The sequence below is a fragment of the Grammomys surdaster genome, unplaced genomic scaffold, assembly GCF_004785775.1.
Source record: "Grammomys surdaster isolate TR1022 unplaced genomic scaffold, NIH_TR_1.0 125982, whole genome shotgun sequence".
Taxonomy (NCBI): domain Eukaryota; kingdom Metazoa; phylum Chordata; class Mammalia; order Rodentia; family Muridae; genus Grammomys; species Grammomys surdaster.
In genome coordinates, this window is record NW_021620798.1 from 767,577 (window position 1) to 790,482 (window position 22,906).

General features: G+C 38.4%; 1 protein-coding gene across 1 annotated transcript in view; it reads right to left on the minus strand.

Moving 5' to 3' along the window:
* Mcf2 (MCF.2 cell line derived transforming sequence) overlaps positions 1 to 22,906 on the minus strand; it is a 99,774-nt gene that overhangs the window by 55,174 nt on the left and 21,694 nt on the right. The window contains exons 4-7 of the mRNA XM_028754133.1: positions 22,287 to 22,377; positions 2,471 to 2,590; positions 1,614 to 1,730; positions 23 to 172 (exon numbers count right to left, since the gene is read on the minus strand). Of these exons, the coding sequence (XP_028609966.1) occupies positions 23 to 172; positions 1,614 to 1,730; positions 2,471 to 2,590; positions 22,287 to 22,377 (478 nt within the window). The remainder of the gene's footprint in view (positions 1 to 22; positions 173 to 1,613; positions 1,731 to 2,470; positions 2,591 to 22,286; positions 22,378 to 22,906) is intronic.

Genomic DNA, 22,906 nt, shown 5'->3' on the forward strand with positions numbered 1-22,906 from the left:
AGGCGAGAAGAGGCATACATACCTTCAACAGATGATACCTTTCAGCACGACCTGCCAGAATCTCTTCTATTGAAGGGATATCATCTGGTAGCTCTGTTTCAGCCAGCTCTGTTCCAAAGGATTGCAACATCTGAGCCATTTCTTTCACTGTCACAGCAAACTTCTCTATGGCCTGTAAAAAGCCAGAGGGTCTTTGATGGAAACTCTGACAATATATCAAACTTTGGATCAGTAATTTGGATTGTTCTCTACATATGTATAAATAGCAAACATGTACACTATGAACTCCTCTAAGAAAAGTCGGCACTACTCTTGACAATTAATACTAACTGTGCATCTAAACCCCTAAGAGACTCAAAAATCAGTGTTAAAAATCCTTGAATGTACATTTCTACATTTCTGGACTTGTTCCTTGAACACTCATGGATACTATTTCTAAATGGTGCCGTGTGCTGAGTAATTTTCTATATAGCCTTGAACATCAGTGTCTTTCTTACTTTATCAAACTCAGCACTTAGCCAAACTGCTTTATAAGAAGTTCACTTCTAAAGAGACATAAGAACAGTGATGTAATTTGATATTTATTAGCCTTTGTGATCAGCACTCCACAAAGCATGTGATCTAAGGAACTGGAGAGCAAGTTGTCACAACAATTCACTGCAGGTACTGCCAAAGATCTGAAACTGCTATCCCAAAGGTGCTATTGCCCTAAAATGGCAAGGATGGCTGCACTATTTTGTTTCCAAAATAAATCCACCACAGGAAGACGGGGGGGGGGGGGAAACGCAGACACAATATAAACCATCTGTTAGGCATGTATCTCAAAATATTTGCTCATTTGCTAGCCTTTGTAGACTATTTAGGTCAAGGTACTGCTTGCTCTAACAGTTAATCTTCATGAGAACACCTGAACTGCTGAAGGAACCTGCCAAATACACAGTTTGAATAAGGACTAGGAAATGTGACTTGGATTTAGTGATTATCATTATTTTCTTCAGAAGAGTTCTCAGATCATGCGATTGAAAGTCAAGACACTTACATCATAGTCTTTATTCTACCTGAGAGGCCACAGCTTTTACCTCTGGAAATCTCTAGAACAGGATTCTGTGTAGTCTCACAGCTATGGGAGTGCCATGCATCTAGGCTGAAATGAATAGACTTGTATTTTCTGAGCATCTCCCATGTACCAAGCAATAAGTCAAACATTTTTTTACTTATTTTCTCACTGAACCTTTCCAAGATCCTTATGATATAATATACTATCAGTATAATTGTATAGTTAGTAAAAGACTTGGCAAGGTGGTGTATATTGTCTAAGGTCCAAGACATAACTCAGCAGTCCCAGGATTTGAACCCAAACCCTTTGTCTCTGTGTTTCGGCATGATGACAGTAAGGAATGGGCAAAGAATCCCTTCTTTTCCAGCAGGCCTCTCCTTCAATTGCTATCCTTAGTGACTCTATCATTTCTAGATATCTCTTAGAGAACAAAACCAAAATGTTGAATGATATATGCATTTGAAAAGTTGGAGACCCAAAATCCACTTTTCCCAGGTAGGAAAAATGTCTAGATAGAATGAAGGGTAGGCTCTACAGTAAGGGCAGAAGCACATACATTTCTGAAGATGATCCATTCACTGTGGCAGTACTGCAAGGTGCCGCCTAACTCAGGGGTTAACTGCTTGTCATCAATGTATGTCAGCAAATCACTAACTGAGCTCAGCATAACAACCTATGTGAATAAGCAAGAAAGACACTGTTAACTGTCCTTCACGACAGCCCTCCATCAAACTGCAAAATGAATTTCAGTAAACACTTAACAGAACGTTATCTGGTATAAAAGCTTCAAACAGTTCTGTCCTGTGCATGCCCCCACACCTGGACGCATTGACCTTTTTTCAGAAACCAAGGTTTTATTTACAAAATATCTCTATCAACCAAAATTAACCTCTACAGAAACCAAAACACCTAATTCTTTTTTGTCTAAAAGGTTTCATTACTAATGAGCAATCTTGAACTCACATATACATGTGTACACACATATACATGCATACATACACACAAAGAATTTCAGTGCTCAGAACAAAGCAAAAGAACTTTGCGTTGTAAGTTATGATTCAGGTATTAAATTTTACGAGCATTCTATTTCAAACAAAAGACTACAATGCTCTGAGCTAGCTTAGGATCATGGCATTTCAGATATACAAGCCACTCAATGTTAAGTGAAAATAAAAATACCTAATCATACTCACACAATGCACACATCTATAATACATAGCAAATATTTTTAAAGGAATTACTTTGTATAAGTTGTCTGAACTAGCTCTGTTTAACAGATTGTTGTAGGACATTTCAGAATTAAATTTTTGAGAGACAAATTTTAAATGTTACATAGACACATGTAAAACAAACAGTATAAGATACAGAATAAATAAGCATTAGAAGGACAAAGGATTCAAGCAATAATCTTACTGGTAATTTCAGCATAAAATCCTCCTGGCTAAATCGAAATCCAATGTCCGTGAAGGTCCGTTGAAGAAAACTGGTAGGACGTAAAACCAGGACTAAGTGTAAGCTCCCAGGGAAAGAGGCCTGGAGCAAGAAATAAAAGAGTAAGTGGCTATACAAACCCCCAACTGAGCACAAATCAGAAAATATGTCATTGGAGGAAGCAAAGTTTTAAGTCAGAGAAGTCAGTAAGAGGTCAACACATTTAAATGGATGCTGATAATATCTGAAAACATGGAAACGGAAATAAAAATAACATAGGGTTATCAGGCCAGATCCTTACAATGTTCCCAGTATGGAATTTTCTCACAGGACACAAGCAGGTCATAAGTTGCAAAGTATTAGACTCTAAAGCCTTATCTTGAAGTTAGTTTTGTTTTTAATGTTTTCTTTATTTTTAATAATTTCAATATTTGAGTATTTCCATATTTGTACTTATTTGTGTGATATGCCATTATAATCATATATATATATATATATATATATATATATATATATATATAATGTAATAATCAAATCAAGTTAATTAGTATTTCCTTTACCTCAACCATCAGCATTTCTGTGTTAGAAACTTTCAATCTCTTCTAGTTATCTTGTAATTACAGAGTGTAATTAACACTGCCTTTTAGGACCCAAAACTACTTCTTCATCTTTAACTGTACACTGGTTGGTACCTATTATCCAACCTCATCATATGTCTCTTTCCCCTCTTTCTTTCCCTTCCTATACAAAGTGACTCCTAGTCTATATTCTACTTCGATGGGATCAACTTTTGTAACTTCTACCAATGAGTAAAATATGAAACTGGTTTTCTGTGCCTGGCTCATTTTAGTCAATAAAATTTCCATCTCCGATTCCATCCATGCTACCAAAAAACAACGAATGGTATGTGATAGTTTTACTGTCTATAGACATATTTTATCTTTTCATCATTACCTTGCATGGTTCCACACACTGCCTGCTGTTGATAGCATTGCAATCAACATGGATATGCAGGTATTCCTTTGAGATATTCATTTCAAGTTCTTTGGATATATCATAAGTGGAATTGCTAGATTAAACACTAATTATATGCTCAATTTTTTATGAAGAAACTATTTTCCAATAATGACTGTACTGATTCACATTCCTATCATGTACAAGAGGTCTCTCCTTTCTTTGTCTTTCTCAGCATGCTGGTTTTGGTCTTTTGCATATTAGCCATTCTAACCTTGTGATTTTGCTGTGAATGTCCCTGATTAGTGATGCTGAGCATGTTTATATACCAGTTGGATATTTATATAACTTCTTTTAAGAAATGTCATTCAAATCATTTGCCCATTTTTAATTAGACTTGGTTTTGAGGAGTGTTTTGTTTTGTTTTGCTATTGAGGTTTTTTTTAATAATCTAAGTATTAAACCCTCAGTGGACAGTTTACAAATATTCTCATTTGTAGTGTAAAAGTAACTTTTATTCGATATATGTAATTGTTATCTGAGGTTTACTTCTGAATAAGCTCACTTTCTAGTGTTTTCTGAACCCTGGCTGGCTGGCTCAACTTAGCTGTTCTGGCTCAAACTCCTCTTCAAGCTGACTGATTCAATTTGGCTTCTATCTGCCTTTCACGGAATTGCTCTGTTTGGCCTCAAACTCTGGCAATGTGTTCTAATCTTCTGGCTCCTTCTTATTCTCTGGCCTTTGCTGTATGAGTTGAACTGCATGAACTCACAAATGAACTCAACTCCACTGCACTGAACTCACTGCACAGACTCCCAAATAACTGACCAAACTGACTGAACCACCTTCATTCTCCCTGAGCTGCACTTAAATAGCTTTTCTCCTGAGAATTGGGTGTATTATCTCTCTGACTCATTCTGTCAAATCTTTCTCTATTTCATCACTTTGTCTGCCCCTCAATTAGAGGTCTTTTTTTTTTGAATTAAAGGTATATACTAAAGGATTCCAGACAGAAAAGTTAAGAGTGTGTACTAAGGGCATATCAGCATTCTAGCAGGATCACACAGACCTAGAAGGTCTTTAGATGTGAGCAGAGCAGCCATGTTGCTGGATTATAATTCCTCTACACTGTAGGCTATCCATTCATTATGTTCATTGTTTCCTTTGATGTACAGAAGTTCTTTTCATTGATTTAATCCTGGTTGCCTATTTATGCTTTAGGGTCTGAAGTTTTAGGTATAATTTTTTCCACTGGTACCAATTCATTTGAGAACTAGTCCTATAATATCTGCTAGTGTTAATGGTTTTATAATTTGGTGGTTTTGTATTCGTGTCCATGATCTAAGTTTTTACAGTGATAGGAAATTAGCGTCATCAGTATATGTCCATCCCTAATCCCATCTATGATATGTTCTCCTGCATCTTTTTGTTATTGAAGATCACTTGACAATAAATTTCTGGGTTCTATTCTATTCCATTGGTTTATGTGTTTGCTTTTATACCATGGATTTGCTGAATTGGAAGCCAAATTGCTTTTATTTCCCATATAAATGAAAACAGATAGTAAGCCAGCCAAATGGCTCAGCAGATAAGGGAACTTGCTCTGCAAGGCTGCTGACCTGGGGTCAATCCCCAAAACCAACAAAAATGACTCCACAGAGTTGTCAGCTGCCCTGTCCCACATAATATTCACATACACACCATAATAACAATAAATTTTTAAAAGAATTTTTTAAAACAGAATTAGGACACAAGTCTCTGGGATAGCCCAAAAAGCCAACCAGAGCTGAAATATTGTCTATCTACCCTAAACAATCAGTGATAATTACATTACAGAAGCACATTTTTGTTTTCATCCAAATGAAAGTCTAATTTATGTCACTATGTGTCACTCCATACATTAAAATGAAAGATTATCAAGCACTTTAAATAACTGAGTTTATTAGTAATCAGTAATACTACAGCACAGTAAGTCAAAAAATGAAACAAAAGAGTTATAGTAATATACATGAGGAAGAAATATCACCAAGCCTGTGAAACACAGGAGGGCCAAAATGGCTTTGAGAGAAAAAGAGGAATTAATTGAATCGAAATGTCATCCTAACTTCAGTATTGCCTCAGCTTCTAGGAAAAAAAGCTAGCATACATAGGCAGTGTCCTATCTTTTATGTCTGTAATAAAATATTCTGTCCAAAACTGACTTAAGGTTTAGGGTTAATTTTAGTTCACAATGACAGGTTACAGTCTACCATGGGGGAAGACTTATAGCCAAAAGTACATGAGAGAACTGGTCACATCCACAGTCAAGAGAAGAAAAGAAAATGAACACATCACCCTTGCATGTTTTCTCAGCTCACTTTTCTCCTCTCTTATACAGTTCAGGATCAGCTGCCTAAGGAATGATGGCATCTACAGTGAGCATGCTCTTCCCACATTAGCAGTCTTCCCTAGGTCTCATTGAGACTCTCTTCCCAAAGGATTATAGATTATATCAAGTTGACAGTTAAAGCCAATCATCCATAGCAGTGAAAAAATCGTTGCTACGTAAAGGAATAGAGGATACTATGCAAGATTAGCAATGAAAGGAAAAGGCATGGCCCAATATTAATATACCACCACATATCAAATGCCTACTCTATGCCAAATATTTTGCCAATGCTTATAGTTCTACTTCAGCATAGTTCAGTGAAGGAGTTAAGTTTCCCCTTTTACAAATAAAGTGAAGCTCAGAGTGTTTAAGCATAACGTATAAAGCCTTGATTTGTGCTAACTCTGGGGCCTTAGTCATTAAACTACCCAACTTCTTGAAGACGCCCCATCAAGAAATGTAGAGGAAAAGAATTTTGGAGGGAAAAGATGTTGGAGAAGTAGGCAAGAACCACAACAGGAACATGTTTGATTTTTGTTTTTTCCCCTTAGAAGTGAAAGAAATCTCTAGGACATTTTGAATACCAAAGCACCATGGTCAGATATACATTTTATTTTATTTTAAATTTTTCTTGTGCTAGGAATTGAACTTAGAGCTCTATACAAGTGCTCTACTATGAAACTACATTCCAAGCTATATCTTCTTAGAAAGGTATCATGAGCCTTGAGAAAGAACTGAATTCAGACATGAGGAGAACCAGACTTGAGATGACTGTTGAGAATGGTGCAATAATCCAAGTCATATCCTGAATCAGAGCAAAAATGGCAGGAGTCAGGAAAGACTCCAAGAAGTAGCAGCATTAAAACAGGATTTAGTGTACATTTAATCAGTGCAGTTCATCCCAAGATTTGAGATTTGAGTAACCCAGATGGGAACAAAAAAAAAAAAAAAAGAAGCATGTTATAGGATAGAAGGCAAGATTCTGGTTCCTTTCTGCAGGTATTGCATGTTGGAAGAGCCCACATGGCATTATCATGGCATCTATATGATAGCTATCTGTAGATTTTCCACCTTCACTTCACATCTCAGGTTTATGAAGCGAATTATAAACCAATTCTCGAACCATCTGCATTATGCTTCTCCAATATTTTTTCCTCTGTTGATAGAGTCTGGTTTTGCAGTCAGGTGAACTAGGGTTCTGATTACTTTTCTTTTTTTGTACTTGATAATATCTCTGTGTACAGACTCCTTATTGCTACTATAAGCAATTACTAAAGTTGACTGATTTAAAACAACACAAATTTCTACTGTGATTCTGGAGGTCAGAAGTTCAAGGTTAGCATCACTGAACTAAAATCAAGGCATTTCCAGGCTGTGTTCCTTCTAGAGGCTCTAGATAAGAATCTGTTGCCTAACCATTTTCTGTTTCTAGGGACAGTCCATCACCTCTGGTTTATCAGCTTGCAATGGTTTGACCTCCACTTCTGTCATTGCATCTTTTCTGATACTTTCTCTACTTCCTTTCCTTTTTTAAAGATACTCAGGATGAAACTCAAGGCCTCCCACATGTCAGATAAGATCTTTACTACAGAGTTATACCCCAATTCCTATCCCTTTGATAACGAAGATCCTTGTCATGATACAAATCCTGCCTTGGAAATTTTGGATAATCTCCCAATCTCAAGAATCTTTTATTATCAAATATAGGGTCTCATATATCTCAAGTTTCCTTTGAATTTTTTGCCTCAAACTTCTGATCCTTCTGCCTCTAACTCCCTAATTCAGGTATGTGCTACCACATCAAGTTCATGTTACTCCTGGGTGTAACTAGGTCATCGTGCATGCTACACAGGCAGTCTACCACCTGAGATGCAATCCTGGCCTCCTCAAGATTATTCGTCACACTATAAAGTTCCTTTTACCATGTCATGTAGCCAATTCATAGGTTTGAGGATTAAAGCATAGACACACAGAGACTGATTATCCTGCTCACTCCACTCAGATTTTCCAGTTGTTAAATGGAAATAGAACCTCATGTGAAGAAGTTAGCACAGTGTTTTAATAATGTTCACTGTCAGGGCTAGAGAGATGGCTCAGCGATAAAGAGCACTGACTTCTTCCAGAGGTCCTGAGTTCAATTCCCAGCAACCACATGGTGGCTTACAACCATCTGCAATGGGGTCTGATGCCCTCTTCTGGTGTGTCTAGAGATCAATGGTGAATACATTAAAAAAAAATTAAAAAGTTAAAAATAATGTTCACTCTGAATGTGAGTCTCAGAATAAGCATTTAATAAATATTCCTACCCTTGAAGACTTAAGGCTTTGATTCCTGAAAAAAAAATCCCTTAAAATATATCTGCTTTACTGCAAGATCCTGCTTGGCAACTGCAGATAGACTCAAAGCAGTGTACCATATCATCTGAAGAATAGCAGGGAGACCATAACTCAAGCAGTGTACCGTATCTTCTGAAGAATAGCAGGTTGCAGTCCTCCTCGCCCCCACGAATAACCAGGACCCGCCGGTCGGGTCAAGTGGCACCCAGACGTGGGGCTCGAGGCACGGACCCATCCGGACGGACCCTCATTGAGAGGATGTGCGCACGACATCAAGATTGAGCAAGACAGAGATCATCGCCCGTGACCTGTCGTCCACGGAACCAGGTTGATGCTGCCATCAAGAAGGCAGTTGAAGTTCATTACCATCAGCTGAAAATTGCAGAGAATCCAGAAGTGACTCCGCAGGAGACTGACACAGCTGTCAGCTCCCCTGCCTCCCCCTACGGTCTACCCCTAGACTTCCATGCCCTCCAGAAGGGTTCCTGGTATGCCTGGCTTTGCCCTCATTTCTCTCGCTAGAGAGCTTGGCCTCTTGATCACCACAACAAAAATTGGCTTTTTCCTAAACCAAGGCCACCCTTGATATGGCCGCTAACATTGGGGAGCCTTCCTTTATGACAATATTACACCCCAAACTGACAAATGGTTGGTAACTTGAACATTTACAAGAGACTAGGATGGCTGTGAGTTAGCCCAATGACGGGATTATTGTAGGTCCACTTCCCAGGGGCCCACCCAATGCAGCCGAAAAGGAGTGCGTGGTGCTGGGAGTGGGTGCAGCCTACATGGCCTAAGACAGGGCCCTCACCCTCCTTTCACCCACATCTGAGTCCCTTGACGTTGCCCATCGTCGACAGCCTAAAGCCTTCGACCATCGATGTGACTCGTCTCACATCAGTGTTTTGGGGTTGTGAACTTGTCTAAGACCCCCCATAATTAGACATCCAAATTCAAAACTCACATAGTTGGGATTGATCATAAGATGCCTTCTCTAACTAAACAGAGAAGGGGGAGATGCCAGAAGCCAGGACCCTCGCCCTTACCCTTACCCCCTACCTTTCCCCACCTGCACAATGTCCTCTGAAGCTTGGCAACTGCAAGATCCTGCTTAGCAACTGCATATAGACTCAAAGCAGAGTACCATGTCTTCTTAAGAATAGCAGGGAGACCATAACTCAAGCAGTGTACCATATCTTCTGAAGAACTGCAGGTAGATCATAATTCAAGGCAGTGTACCATATAGACCATGACATGTTTCAAGGCACAGGCCAAGAAGATTTTGTACTTTTCCACCACCTGGACCCTCTTACCCCCTCCCCTTGTAAAACATGCTATAAAAAAGCATTTCATGTTCAAAAAAAAAAGAAATTAATAAAAAAAAATACAATATAAAAAAATATATATCTGCTTTATATGTATTTTTTGTTTAGTTGTTCATTTGTTAGAGTATACGTGCTAAGAATTTACAGTGCTTTCCTAGCATGAAGTCTTGAGTTCATTCCTCAGGATCATAAAACAACAAAAAATAATCTAAAAAAAAGAGTTTGTTAAAATTATTCATGTAAGGTTGTAGTTTCATTTTTTACAGGAACATTTGCCAAACACCTGCTCAGGGCTGATTAAGACTATGGGACGAAAATTGAAAACTCAGTGTACTTGATTTGTCCATGAACACAGAAGGTATAACTAATATGCCTGCATGCTTTGATTTTATGAAATAAATAACTGATAGATCAGATGAACTCTTTGACACAACTCACTTGTCTGCCGCATAGCTACTGCCCTCAAGCATCTACTAAGTCTGAGACGAACTATCGAGTTAACATAGGATCTTCAGAGATGATCTCAGAATCAGTCTATCGTGAAAAGCACAGCAAGTATAAATCTATAGGCAAAAAAAGGAACTACCTAGGGGCAAGATCATGTATTTGAGGAGACAGGGATGATATACAGAGGGTCAGGAATTTGAACAGAGGTATGTAGCAATGGGGGATGGGGAACTGGGGTAGTCACCAGAAAGTCCCAGGTACAAGGAAAGCAAGAGGCTCCCAGGAACCAACAGGGATGAGATTAGCTGAAATGCCCAACAAAGGGGGAGGGAAAACCTGTAGAGACCATATCTAGAGGTCAGGCAAGGCCCCTGGTTGAGGGATGGGGCCACACACTCATCTCCAAGATTTTAACCCAGATTTGCTCCTGTCTAAAGGAAATGCAGAGACAAAGTGTGGAGCAAAGACTGAAGGAAAGGCCATCGAGAGACTGCCCCACATGAGGATCCATCCCATATACAGACAACAAACACAGACATTATTAGGGATGCCAAGAAGTTTTTGCTGACAGGAGCCTGATATAACTGTCTCCTGAAAGCCCGTCAGAGCCTGACAAATACAGAGGAGGATGCTCACAGCCAACCACTGGACTGAGCACGGGGTCCTCAATGGAGGAGTTAGAGAAAGGACTGGAGGAGCTGAAGGGGATAACAACCCCATAGGAAGAACAACAATATCAACCAACCAGACCCCCCAAAGTTCACAGGGACTAAACCACCAACCAAAGAGTACACATGGAGGGACCTATGGCTCCAGCTACATATGTAACAGAGGATGGCCTTGTCAGGCATCAATGGGAGGAGAGGCCTTTGGTCCTGTGAAGGTTCGATGCCCCAGTGTAAGGGAATGCCAGGGCAGGGAGGTGGGAGTAGGTGGGTGGGTAGGGGAAGACACTCACAGAAGCAGGGGGATGGGGGATGGGATAGGGGAATGAGGAGCAAAAACCAGGAAAGGGGATAACATTTGAAATGTAAATATATACAATATCCAACATAAAATTAAAAAAAAGAACTACTCGTGTTTTCATGATGCAGTTTCCTTCAAATTATGACTTTGAAATTTCTCTCCTTCCACATGAGACTGAAAAAATCCTGAGAAGATCTTTGCTTTCCTAATCCCCAGGAATTATTTTGTACTAGAAAGGCATTTGGAACCAGTGTTTAGAATAGTAAGTAAAGAGAATGCTTCTCAAATGAAGGGAAGAGAATTTGAAAAAATGTCCCCTCAGAGAAATTAAGAGTCAGCCATCCTAAATTAGGTTTGCTTGTTTGTTTGTTTGTTTGCTTAATATATTGTTTAATATTTAATACTTTAGTGTGTGTGTGTACACATACTAATATATGTGTAAAAACCCAAAGGGACCAAAAGAGGATCCCCTGGACCTGGAGTTACATATGAATGCTGGGAAGTGAACTCAGGCTGCTCTAGAAGAGCAGCAAGTGCTGTCAACTGCTAAGCTATCTTTCCAGTCTCTAATTTATAGCTATTTATAATCATGGTTTGTTAATTGATTTAATATTACATTCTTAATTTATCTACCTGGGATTATCACATTCAGTTCTCTATTGGAGAACTTAAATCTCACTTAAAGGTTGATGGATTTTTATAAGCATCTCAGATTGAATGTTAAAGCTCTCAGGTTGTATGTACTAGGTATGGTGGCCCATACCTGCAATGCTAGCATTCAGGAGCTCATCCTGGGCTAACATTCTAGGGCAGCTTGAGCTGCTTATTAATACTCTGTGTCAAAAACAACCAGTTTCTCTAAGAGTCTAGGTTTTGTTGTGGTTTCTGTTTGTTGGTTAATTGTCTGGTTGGATGGTTCCTTTTTTAAAATTGGATATTTTATTTATATACATTTCAAATGGTATTGCCTTTTCCGGTTTCCCCTCCACAAACCCTCTATCCCATCCCCCTTCCCCTGCTTCTATGAGGATGCTTACAAACCCACCCACCCACTCCCACCTCACTGCCCTGGCATTCCCCTACACTGAGGCATCTGGCCTTCACAGGACCAAGGGCCTCCCCTCCCATTGATGCCCGTTAAGGCCATCCTCTGCTACATATGCAGCTGGAGCCATGAGTCCCTCCATGTGTACTCTTTGGTTGGTGGTTTAGTCCCTGGGAGCTCTGGGGGTCTGGTTGGTTGATATTGTTGTTCTTCCTACAGGGTTGCAAACCCCTTCAGCTCCTTCAGTCCTTTCCCTAACTCCTCCATTGGGGACCTCATGCTCAATCCAATGGTTGGCTGCAAGCATCTGCCTGTGTATTTGTCAGGCTCTGGCAGACCTCTAAGGAGACAGCAAATGGATGGAACTAGAAAATATCATCCTGAGTGAAGTAACCCAGTCACAAAAGAACACACATGGTATGTATTCTCTGATAAGTTGATATTAGCCCAAAAGCTCGGACGCCCAAGATACAACTCACAGACCATATGAAGCTCAAGAAGAAGGAAGACCAAAGTGTGGATACTTCAGTCCTACTTAGAAGGGGGAACAAAATAATCACAGGAGGTAGAGGGTGTGAAAGACTTGGGAGCAAGAGAGGAGGGGAGTGGGAAAAGGGGGGCAGGATCAGGTATGGGAAGAGATGGGATAATATACAGAGAGTCAGGAATTTGATCAGTGGTGTGTAGCAATGGGGGCTGGGGAACTGGGGGTAGCCACCAGAAAGATGCCAAGAAAGCAAGAGGCTGCCAGGACCCAATGGAAATGACATTAACTGAAATATCCAACAAAGGGGAGGGAGAACCTGTAGAGACTATATCTAGAGGTTAAGCAAGGCCCCTGGTTGAGAGATGGGACCACCCACCCATCTCGAAAATTTTTAACCCAGAATTGGTACTGTCTAAAGGAAATACAGGGATAAAGTGTGGAGCAGAGACTGAAGGAAAGGCCATCCAGAGACTGCCCCACCTGGAGATCTATCCCAAATATAGACACCAAACACAGACACTATTGCTGATGCCAAGAAGTGTTTGCTGACAGTTTCATTTCTTTTTAGACACTGTGTCACTCCTGCCTAACCTAGAACTTGCTATGTAGACCAGATCATCTGCTTATCTCTGCCTCTTGAGTACAGGGATTAAAGGTATACAATACCAGGTCCAGCAAAACCCATAGTTTTAAAGAATTGAAACAATGATAATTTTCACAAAATAAATCTGTTGGCTATAACTGCTAAATGAAAATATTCATATATCTAAACATGGGGCAACATGAGTGATATATTATATATCATATATATAATATTATATCTGTATGTAATATACTGATATATAATATGTTACTTATATATTAATGATATAGAATCAATTATATTGATATTATATATTACATATATTATATATTGATGTTATATCATATATCATTATACATATCATATATAATGATATTATATATCATATAATATATTATTACTATCTATATACTACTGTAGTATAGTAATATATACAAATATATACATATATATATTCTCAATACCAGCACACTTGGGAGACAGAGACAGGCAGGTGGATCTCTGTGAGTTTGAGGTCAGTCTTATCTATACAGGACAGCCAGAAAAGCAAACAAAAAAATCATTATAATGATATAATATATACAATATACAATCTAATATTACATATAATATATTATATCCTTTCTGTGAATAATATGAGAATGTAGATGGAAAAAATTTTAAAAAGGTAGGGCATGTAGATTAAGATTAATTTGTCCATACCTATGTGGAGACACACACACACACACACACACACACACACACACACATATACATACATACATATATATATATATATATATATATATATATATATATATTTTATCAAGCATTTTAATGAAAAAAATTAAACAGCAAATTATAACAGAGATACAGAGCAAGACAATCGCTGACTATGACCACTGAGCTGTGATGTTTCAGTTTAGTGATACAGCATTTCCAAATACTTTAAGAGTATCTTGGTTATATAAACATGAAAAGGCACAATTTCTATTTTCTCCAAAATTATACTCTACATTCTAAATCCATACATTCTTTTTAAGAACTTGCTAAAACAACAAAGAGAAGTAGTCCTAGGTCAGTCTTAATTTGTTTCTTCTTTAAAAAAACAAAAGCAAGAAAAAACTGTTTGAGAAGACTTAACACCTGTTTTGAGTTTCTTGCAGACCTTTTTATCTTTTGAGGTTCCAACATGTGACTTTATTAATTAAATGCACATATCTGTAACAGGAACATGTTGCCCACTGCCACTGTCATGTGTCCAGTCACTGCTAACAGCCCCAATGCAGCTGTCTGCCACAACCTTTCTTCAAGAAAACAGATCAAAACAGATTCTCTATGATCTTTCCCTCCTAGAGAACACATTTTCTTGCCTTGACTCATATCAACCTCGGAATTGCCCAAGTCCATGGTCTTTCAGTGAGGCATAAACTTGATACTCCATTTAACTACTAAAGCCCTAAAAATAAAGTTAATAAATATTCTTCTGTGTGATACTTTTAGGGAGGCAATTCGCTCATCCTATGAAATTGTTAACTATTTCTTTTTCTTTGTGTTTAATCTTATGGGAATTTTGCCTACATGAATATCTGCATACCATGTTCATGCCTGTTGTCTGCAAAGGATAGAGGAGGGCATAGGATTCCCTAGAACTGGAATTACAAATGTTTGTGAAGTACCTATACCTGCTAGAATCCAAATCGAGGTGTATTCTGGAAGAACAGCCAGTAACCTTAACCATTGAGCCATCTTTCTAGTCTCTCTAGCTATTTCTCTGTAAATGTTCAAAATGTGTTACATAACATAAAGTGTTACTTAATTACTATTTTTTTAAAAAAGCAGTTTCTATCCCTAAAACATTTCTTTTTAGCCTTTCAGGCAAAGACAATAAATTCAGGACCCTTGACTGAAAGGCTTTACCTACATCCTAGGCTTGTTACACATACTGTTCAATTTGGCCTTCCTACTGCTGGATCACAGTAGGTATTATCTCTTCTTCCAGATGGACAAAGTGAAGCTCAGCAGGTAAACAGGGGTGCTAAGGCCTGTATAGATCATAAATAGCTTCTGATGGATACTTAAACTTTCATATACATACAGATTTACTCTTTGCAATTGAGAATGAAATCATTTGACTCTACAAAATGGAACCAGAAGTTATGAAATACACTTTAGCATCATGTAGCCCATGGAATAGAAACTGATATAATCTACCATCATGACTGAAAATCATGTCATGGGAAAACCCCATGACCTAGAGCTACAGAGAAGAGTTGTCTATGGTAAGAGCCACTTTAGTTATTTCCCTGACCCTACTCTCATCCACAACTTCAGGAGTACAGAACATACGAGTTACTTCAAGTGTTGCCAATCAACTTGCTGAGAGCCCAGGGGAGCAGGACAGTCCTGAGCAATACCTCTTCCTTGTGCTTTGTTCATTTGTTCATATGTATCACTTCTAATCTCCTCCTCCTCAGCTAATCATTCAATTTCCACCAGATAACCAGTTTAGTCCTCTCTTGAGATTTCACATTCTACTAGACGATCTTGTTCACTCTACTATAACCTCTAGAATCAGGCCAAATCTAAAAATCCTTCCCAATTAAGCCATTTTGTCACTAACTGGAAGGCCTAAATTTTTCACTCTAGTCAAGCAAAGCAAACTTTCCTACCACTATAGCTGTATGCTTCAAAATCAATCCAATCAATTTCATTTTAAGATATCTGTTCCTAGGGGGCCACTTAAAGTAATTCATTTGACAGAAATAAAATTCATGAGAAAAATCAGGGAAACATAACTGAAACACATGTAGTGACTTAGGTGCAAACAAATATATCTTCCATGGAAAACTTTCCCCACTTCCAGCTTGAAGTTCTTTGAAATATATACTTACAAATATTCTTTACCTCTCTGCTATACTGAGAGTGCCCTTGGCCCAGGAATCATTACGTATTTACCATTGAAACTGCTGTCATAGGTAACATAGCAAAGATACACCTATTCAATTGATACCTGTGTTCTGTATTTGTGTGCATGCTAAAGGATCCATATATAATACTAAGCTTAGAATTTAAAAGAAATGTATGTACAGAAAAGAATTACAGCCAGGTGGTGGTGGCGCACGCCTTTAATCCCAGCACTTGGGAGGCAGAGGCAGGCGGATTTCTGAGTTCGAGGCCAGCCTGGTCTACAGAGTGAGTTCCAGGACAGCCAGGACTACACAGAGAAACCCTGTCTCGAAAAAAAAACCAAAAAAAAAAAAAGAAAAGAAAAATCATTCACTCAATTATTGTTTGATGACACTCAGCAAAGACAGAATTCTTTACTTTCCTTGTCCTGAGTTGGAGTTTAATTTAATTGAGCTTTTTCTATAAGTAATTTTGGCTTTTCCTATTTGTGTATGTTACCTCAATAGTGGAGCAGGCAAGTTTGTATCTTAAGCCATCACAATAACATTGAGGTTTTTTTTTTTTTTGAGGTGACATTTAATGACTTATGGATGACCAGTTTGCCATTAAATTAGGTAAGGTTACTTCAATGTTTCTCTAAAATAAGTTGGGAGATTGTGTTAGAAATTTTATGAGTAACATAGAATATGAATATATAGGAATGAATGAATGAATGAATGAATGAATGAATGAATGAATGAATGAATGAAGAAAACGTTGGTAAGAAAGTTTCTGGAAAGTAATCGAAGGAGGGACTTGAAAATTTTAGCTTATGTTGGAAAACAAGTCACTTTTCTATCCCTTAAAACAGTTGTCTATAGGCTAGAGTTTTGCCCTTTGAAATTTCCTATCATTAGAGATGTTTACATGTTTCCACTTTTAAAGTGACAGCTAAGCAGGGCTGCCTTTTTAAGTGCTGATGAAATCACCTCTAAACCCCTCCAGGATATCACACTCCACTTGACCTTTGTCCAAAAAAAAAGCATAAATCCTTTTGTTAGATATAATTTTAGCTAGTGATTTAAAGCTATGCAGGCAAACAATTCCTAATTGCTAATACACTCTTAAACAAATAATATGACCAACAATACTGTCTGATAAACTTGATGACATTGAGATTTTAAATGTCTACTTCCTCTACTTCCTTAAATGACCCTAGGCCATATCACAGAAATCGCATCAATGAAATTCACGAAAATCCAAGACTCCATTCTCCCCATCTGTCCTTAAAAGCCCCACTCAGCAGTTTGTGCTGTAGCACGATGCTGCAGCATCCCAGCACTTGAACTTGGGAATAGGCTTTCCAAGACTGCAGGCAGAGCCCTTACCGCATTCCTTCTGAACCTCATCTTGCCTCTCGGGGGATTTGCTTCTGCCATCTCGCCTATACACAATTACACTCTTCTTTTCCGATTGTCAACGCAACATTGATGAAATACGATCTGGATCTGCTTCTTGGGTGGTATTTAAAACCAGCAGCCAAAAATCTCTATCAAACAAAGCTACGGCTGCTTCCATTACCACCGCGGCAGAGCTGCAAAAAAAATCCACTATCCCTGATTAGTCAGCTGACAGATCCTTCCCTGCTGCTCATTGTAATTCAGAGTTAACACAGTCCCCTAACTACTTAGCCTGATTGAACCTTGTGGATTAGCTTGTGCTGGACTATTCAAGAAGATCAGGCGTGTCCTAAGAGTGGAGGAAGAGAGAAAAAAAAAACCACTATCCTCCTTAGGAACTGTCTAGATGGGACTGGCTTGCCTCTGCGTAGTTACATTTTTTAAGGTGGAATGCTAAGATTCTTTGTGAAGGTAGTACTCACTGATACCTTGTCCTCTTGTCCTCCCCTGGCTGAGACTTAAACTTCAATTCTGTATTGTTTTGCTATGTTCTATTCTGGATTTAAGCATTGAGAAAGGTTACAGTTTGTGAAATTGAATCCTGATAATAATCTAGAAAGAACAGAACATGCATGCAAACTTTTTAAGATGGAGAAGATTCTTTCTCAAATTAACCTTCCCCCAAAATAGCTAAAAGAGAGCATTTTGAATGTTCTTACCACAAAGAAACGATAAATGTTTAAATGTGATAGTCATATCTTTACACAATGTATATGTGTGTGAAAGCACCATGTTTTGCCCCATTAGTACATACTATTTTATTTTTGTTTTTGAGACTAGGTTTATCTTTGTATCCCTAGTTTGTCTTGGAACTTTCTGTATACGAGGATGGCCACAAACTCAGAGATCTGTCTGTCTCTGCTTCCATGGGCTAGTATTAAAGATGTCCACCACCAGACCTGGTCACAATTTTTTTAATATTTATTTTATTGTATTCATATATGTGAGCCTGAGTATAAACTTGAGTACCACCAGCATGCAGGAGCCCACAGAAGTTAGGAGAGGTCAAATCCACTGGATCTGGAGTTGGAGATGTTTGTGAGCTGCCATTTGAGTGCTGGGAACTGAACCTGCTCGGTGGGTTTTCTGAAAGAGCAGCCAGTGCTCTTAACTGCTGAACCATCTCTTCAGCCAGTTACATACAACTATTATGTGTCAGTCAGCAACAATTTCAATTGTCTTGTCTCATTAATTATGAAGCCTAACCTACCTACATTCATTTATCTGGGAAGGTCTTCAACTGAACTATGTAGTGGTCTTAATGAAAGCAACAGACTACATGGGGTTGTAAGTCGGTGGTAGGAGATATGCAGCTCTAGGGTCTATCTCTAGGAGCAGAAGAAAAATGGCAAGTGTTAACATAATAGACCACAAACAGCCCATGTTACACAATGGTTACTTTTACCAGAAGTTCTTAGGGAATGAGAAAATTTACTTCAGGAGATCAGATTCAATATCACATTTTTAAAAAATAGATTTAGATTTTTCTTCATATATATGTTCTGATCACAGTTCAATATTCATCTTCATCTCATTGATAGTCATTGCTACTTCAAACATGTCCTGTAGCCAGCCAGTGATGGTTGAGATATAATTAACGTGTATGATACCAGCACCCATGCCAGATGGTTCATAACCACTTACTCCAGTCCCAAGGGATCCAACATCTTCTTTTGAGCTCCTTGAACAGCACTCATATATGCATATAGCCATATATAAACATACATACATACATACATACATACATACATACATACATACATAATTGAAAATAAAATAAATATTTTAAAAGAAATAAGATAAAAAATATTAAAAAGAAACATCTAACCAACTATATTAGTAAGAGTTCTCTAGAGTCACAGAACGTATAAAATGTCTCTCTATATCGAGGGAATTTATCGTGATGACTTATAGTCTGTAGTCCAACTAACCCAACAATGACCAGCTGTGGATGGGAAGTCCAAGGATCTAGTAGCTGCTGAGTCTCACAAGGCTACTTGTTTCAGCTGGCCTTTTGGAGAAGTAGGTTCCAACAGATGCTGGCAAGTAAGTGCAAACAAGCGAAGAAGAGTGAATCTTCCTTCTTCCAATGTCCTTATGTAGGTCTCCAGCAGAAGGTGTGGCCCAGATTAAAAGGTATGTACCACCATGCCTGGATCTGGGACTTGATTTTTCCCAGGCTGACCTTGAACTCAGACATCTCCTTGCCTTAGACTCCTGGGATTAAAGGCATGTACCACCTTGCCTGAGCCTAAGCTTTTCATGGCCACTATGCCTCAAGATCTCCATGCCAAGATCCAGGTCAGAAACTTGTGTCTTTCAGCCTCAAGATCTGGATCACAGGTGAGCCCTCCAATTCTGGATTATAGTTCATTCCACATACAGTCAAGTTGACAGCCAGGAATAGCCATTACACCAACTATATCTACAGAAATTTTTTCTTTCTTTTTATATGACTGTGGTGGTTTGCAGGAGTATGTTCTCCCATAAGCTCATGTATTTGGACAGTTGGTCTTCAGTTGGTGGCATTGTTTGGGGAGATTTAGTAAGTACAGCCTTGTGGGAGGAAGTATGTCACAGGAGGCAAGCTTTGAGAATTTCAACATTCTCATCACTTCCAAATGCTCTCTCTTCTTGCTTGCAGTTCAAGAGGTGAGTTCTCAGCATCCATTACCTGCCACCATGCTTGCCTCTCTCTCAGGGTTCCCTGTCATAGTGGGCTCTTACCCATCTGGAACCACAACCCCAAATAAACTTTCTTCTATAAATTGTTTCGGTCAAAGGGTTTTATCGCAGCAACAGAAAAGAATTAATGCAGTGAGTGTAAGAGTATGTGTTCACACACCAATGTTCATACGCAGAAGCCAGAAGAAGGTGCTGAGTGGACTGCCCTATCACTCTCTGCCTTGCTTGATTGAGACATATTCTACCGTAGACAGAAAAGCTAGGCTACCAGACAGCAAGACCTCCTGATTCTCCTGTCTCCACAGCATGTTACATGGGTTCTGGGGATTTGAACTCAGGTCCTCATGCTTGCATGACAAGTGCTCTTATATACTGAACCATCTCTCCAGCCTTGCATATTTTGTGTTTTAGAGACAGAGTCTCAATGTAGCCAATTACATGCCACAAACTCTTATACCCGAAATCTTTCTAAATTTGGTAATTTAAGAATAAAAAGACCCTGAGCTTGTAGATGTTTGCTGAAAATAGAAAGTACTTCCATTTCTGGGCACCAGCCGTAGGGCAACAAGAAGGAAGTTCTTACCCTCCACTGACCTCAAGTTCATAAGACAAGGGAACGAGCTTTTATTTCATTGTATCACATTGCTAAAACTCAATAGTATAAGGAGGGCGGATATATATTCACTCCAAAGAAATTTATAAAATTTTTAGTTGTGTATCTATAATCTATGCGAACAATTATAAAAGGAACAGGTAGAAAGGACACCAACTTAGAGTTCATGAAATTTCAATTTTTGTTTTCTTTCAAGACAGGTTTTCTCTGTGAAGCCCTGGCTATCCTCGACTTGATTTATAGACCAGGCTGGCCTTGAACTCACAGAGATCCACCTGCTTCTGCCTGTTAATTGCTGGGATTAAAGGTGTCTGCCACTATGCCTGGCTGAAATATCAATTCTTGCTCGTTTTTTTAAGTTACTGTAACATAATCCTTTTTATATCTATTAATATAAGCATATATGAGATAATTTTGATGCCTGATAATAGTTCTTAATCAAGAAATAGAGGTATCAGTGCTACTTAATAAATATGAATGGTTTTGAACAGAAAAACATACTCACAAGGCTTTGCTATAGCTGTTGTTTGAGACAGGATCTCATATGGCCCAGACTGGCTTTAAATTCACTATGTAGTCAAATATGACCTTGATCTGCCTATTGTCCAGCCTCTGACTCCTGAGTACAAAGATTACAAGCATGCACCACCATGTCTGATTTATGTACTGCTGGAAATGGAACCCAGGCTTCTGTAAGTAAGCAATTCAACCACCAGAACTCCAGTCAGTGCTATTAGTTTCCTTTAGTAAATTGTTTGACTTCTACAGCATCTTCTTTTCACTCTGTGATGGTTAGTGATAAGTGACAACTTGACAAAATCTAAACTCCCTGGGTGATGGGCCTCTGGATGTGTCTGTGGCAGATTATTTTAATTGTGTCCACTGAGGTGGGAAGAGCCACTGTTGGGGGCACCATTCCTGAGGCAAGAAATCTTAGATTATGTGACAGTGGAGAAAGTGAGCTATGTGCTTCCATGTACACATTCATTTCCATTACACTGCTTTCCCCAGAAAGGATGATCACAACAACAGAAAAGAAAATTAAGATGCACTCTTTATAATTGAATATGTGTTATAAACAAATGATAGAAAACCACTACTAAATGGTCCCCAAATAAGGAAAAATTCATGATGAATATGAAACAGATGTCCTTATTCACTTTGTTATTATATCTGGCTCCACATGTTAGTATATTTTTATATTTATCAACAAATAATATAGCAAAAAAAGCAGTGACTTAGAATGTCAGTAACCTCAGTATTTGTGTCATGTCTTTGCTCCAGTGGGAGTGGCCTTAGTCAGTTATCTTTGTTTTCTAAAAGGTCCCATAATATGTATGCTTTCCTCTGAAAGCTGTACAGAACACTGCACAATCTTTGCTTAATTAGAAACTGAACCATCAGTTACTCATTCATTCCCACTAAGATTTAGATTTGGGGGAAAGTCTTTACTTAAGATCACAAAATATTCTTCCTACTTTCCCTTCACATATATCAATATCTATTGTCTCCTTTAACATAAAAATAATACATACTTTAAAAAGGCAAAATACATAGATGATATATGTATATATATGTATATATACATATATATACATACACACACATATATAAAATATTATATATATATATTAGCTACTATAAAGTGCGTGGTACTTACTGAGATTTTCTGGAGGGAAATTTTGAGTGAAGACCATGTATCCAGTCTTCGATCCAGAATAATAGTAAATCGGGAGTCAGATCCACTTTGCCTATAGGAGACAAAGAAATCACAGCTTTTATTAGTAACAAGCCTTATCTGTTATGTGTCTTCATTTATGATTAAGTAGTTCATAGATGATCTTTAACTGAAGACAAGTTTAGATTTGGAAGTGCTATCTTAGCCAGGAGTACTATTATACTTTAATCTCAGCATTCATTGAGGCTGAGGCTGGCTAATCTCTGTGAGATCGAGGCCAGCATGGTCTACAGAGTGAGTTTCAGGACAGCCAGAGTTATATAGTGAGACTTTTCTCATAATGAATAAAAAGACAATTGCTGTACTTAAAAATTATTTTAAAACTAGATTCCAGAATGAGGTTACTAGATTAAAAAAAGTTCAAGAGTGCTGGGCATAGTGGCAGTATACCTTTAACCCCAGCACTTGGGAGGCAGAGGCAGATGGATCTCTGAATTTCAGGCCAGCCTCATCTACAGAGTGAGTTCCAGGACAGCCAGGACTACACAGAAAAACTCTGTAAATATATATATATATATATATATATATATATATATATATAT